Here is a 2,116-nt window from a genome sequence, read left to right as displayed (position 1 = left end):
AACTGCTTGTTTTGGAGGTATCCACTTCTGAGTGGCAAAAGTGCTTTGAAAATTGATTCAAGCGAATGCAGAAGTGTATTGACTTCCAAGAAGAATATTTTGTAAAATTATACTTTCATTATTATTTTACTGTTTCCATTATTGGGTGCACGTAGCATATCTAGACATGATTTAGATTTTCTTTCCTATATCCAAATTTTCTTCAAGATTAACCCGAATCTTCCCACGATTACCATATGGTAATGCAAACATGCCGTTGCAATTTTATGTATTATGTCTGAACTAAATAACAAAAACAAAAAAGAATAACTGTATTTCACGCAGAATAAATGCAGCTCACGGAAAAACGTAAGTTTTTTGTTATTTTTAGTGCAGCTAGCAAAGCTATAAGACGTCAAACTCAGGTGAAAAAAAAGTGAATTATTGTGGGTTTTTAACATGGCACGTCGGTAAGTATATGAATAACTTTTTGCTTTTTTGATATATTTCCAAAAAAATTGCATCAGTTTGTAGCTAATGAAATAAACTAGTAAATGCAAGTTTATTTTTGTTTGAAATTTGATTTTTTGTGTAACTTTTTTGTATTTTACTCAAGGCGTTACCATATGGTAACCGTGGGACCCAGGGTTTTAGTTACGTTTGGTGTAGTTTTTTTTGAGATTTTTTATCATATTTATTGATATTTTGTGAATTACAGCGGTTTATCGTTGCAAGAAATGCTTGATTTCATTCAAGAACTCGATGAAGCAGAAGATCAAAATCAACTGTGTGATATTCCAACCACTCTTTATATCGAGCCTCCTGTGGATGGCAACGAATCTGGCGAAGATGACGCTGAAGATGATTGTGCGGGCATTCCAGATAATTTTTGCCCGGCTCAGATAAGAGGTGGCTGCGAAGTTGTTATGGCTAGTGGGCGACGTATGCAAGGTTTCCATGAAGAGGAGGATATGGGAGGCATGTTTAGAGACGGTATAAGCATACCATCATTTTAATCTTATAAACTCTAAATTTTTCAGCACCAAATCCAGGAGGTTTGCCTGTTATTGAGGTTGAAGACACTTATAATGGGATGGAAGATGAAGAAACAACGGCTAATCGTTCAGAATCTCCAATGAGGAAGCGCTTACGTACAATTGAACCGAAACCTTCAAACGTTGCATTGCCATCAGGAAACAAGGAAACTGTATTTGAATGGGTCAAGAAGAAATCGTCATCTCTAATTCCAATTTTTCTAAGCGCAAATTACGAAGATTGTCGCCATTCACTGCCACACGAACAGTTTGAAAAATGTTTTGATGACACATTATTGGAACATATTTGCGAGCAAAGTGCGTTATATTCGGTGGAACAGAATAGACCGAACCCAAATATAATAGTCAGCGAACTTAGAGCATTCATAGGCATATTGATCGTCACTGGCTACAATTATCACTCCAATTACAAACATTTGTGGAGTCAGGATGAAGACATTCGGAACAATCTTGTCAGTAACACCATGCGTCGGAATCGTTTTCAAGAGATTTAGCAAAATCTCCACTTCGAAGAAAATTCCAAGGCTTCTTCAAAAGACGCCCCAAATCCTGACAAAATGTGGAAACTGCGTCCTCTTACGGATCATTCGAAAGCAAAAATGATAGAAAATTTCCATCCGGAACAAAATCTTTCTTTCGACGAAAGCGTGATATCCTATTTTGGTAAACATGGATGCAAGCAATTTATAAAGGGCAAACCATTACGATTTGGATATAAAGTCTGGTCCCTATGTATTCCATCTGGTTATTTGGTGAATTTTGAAATTTACCAGGGGAAGAATCCTCGACCGAATTTGGAGTACGAAGCAAAGTTTAGAAAATGCGCCCCTCCTTTAGTCAGCATGATCGACGATTTTCCTGATGAATTGAAATCGCTGTCATTCCAGTTTTATTTCTATAACCTGTTTATTAGTTATCCTCTGTTGGCATATCTCAAGTTATGTGGATATAATGGTACTGGGACAATCCGAGAAAACAGAATTCCAGCAAGCTGTCCACTAGTGCATAAAAAAGACTTCAAGTCAATGGAAAGAGGTTACTCTGAATCAATTGAAATGAAAAGCACTGGTATTTGTTTGGTG

At 36.7% G+C, this 2,116-nt stretch overlaps 1 protein-coding gene across 1 annotated transcript; it reads left to right on the top strand.

The window, feature by feature from the left end:
- Window positions 1-438: 438 nt before the first annotated feature.
- Window positions 439-1,528, top strand: LOC128864684 (piggyBac transposable element-derived protein 3-like). The gene is made up of 3 exons (XM_054104437.1): window positions 439-449; window positions 698-972; window positions 1,020-1,528. Exons 1-3 carry the CDS (start codon window positions 439-441, stop codon window positions 1,526-1,528), a joined length of 795 nt encoding a protein of 264 aa, XP_053960412.1.
- Window positions 1,529-2,116: the final 588 nt, after the last annotated feature.

This window comes from Anastrepha ludens, chromosome 5 (assembly GCF_028408465.1).
Source record: "Anastrepha ludens isolate Willacy chromosome 5, idAnaLude1.1, whole genome shotgun sequence".
In the NCBI taxonomy this organism is placed as follows: domain Eukaryota; kingdom Metazoa; phylum Arthropoda; class Insecta; order Diptera; family Tephritidae; genus Anastrepha; species Anastrepha ludens.
The sequence above is the reverse complement of the archived record's forward strand: the minus strand, read 5'-3'. Positions and strand labels throughout refer to the sequence as shown.

Coding starts and splice junctions, on each gene's coding strand:
- LOC128864684 (XM_054104437.1), top strand. Junction 973..1,019: donor GGGAGGCATGTTTAGAGACG/GTATAAGCATAC, acceptor TAAATTTTTCAG/CACCAAATCCAGGAGGTTTG.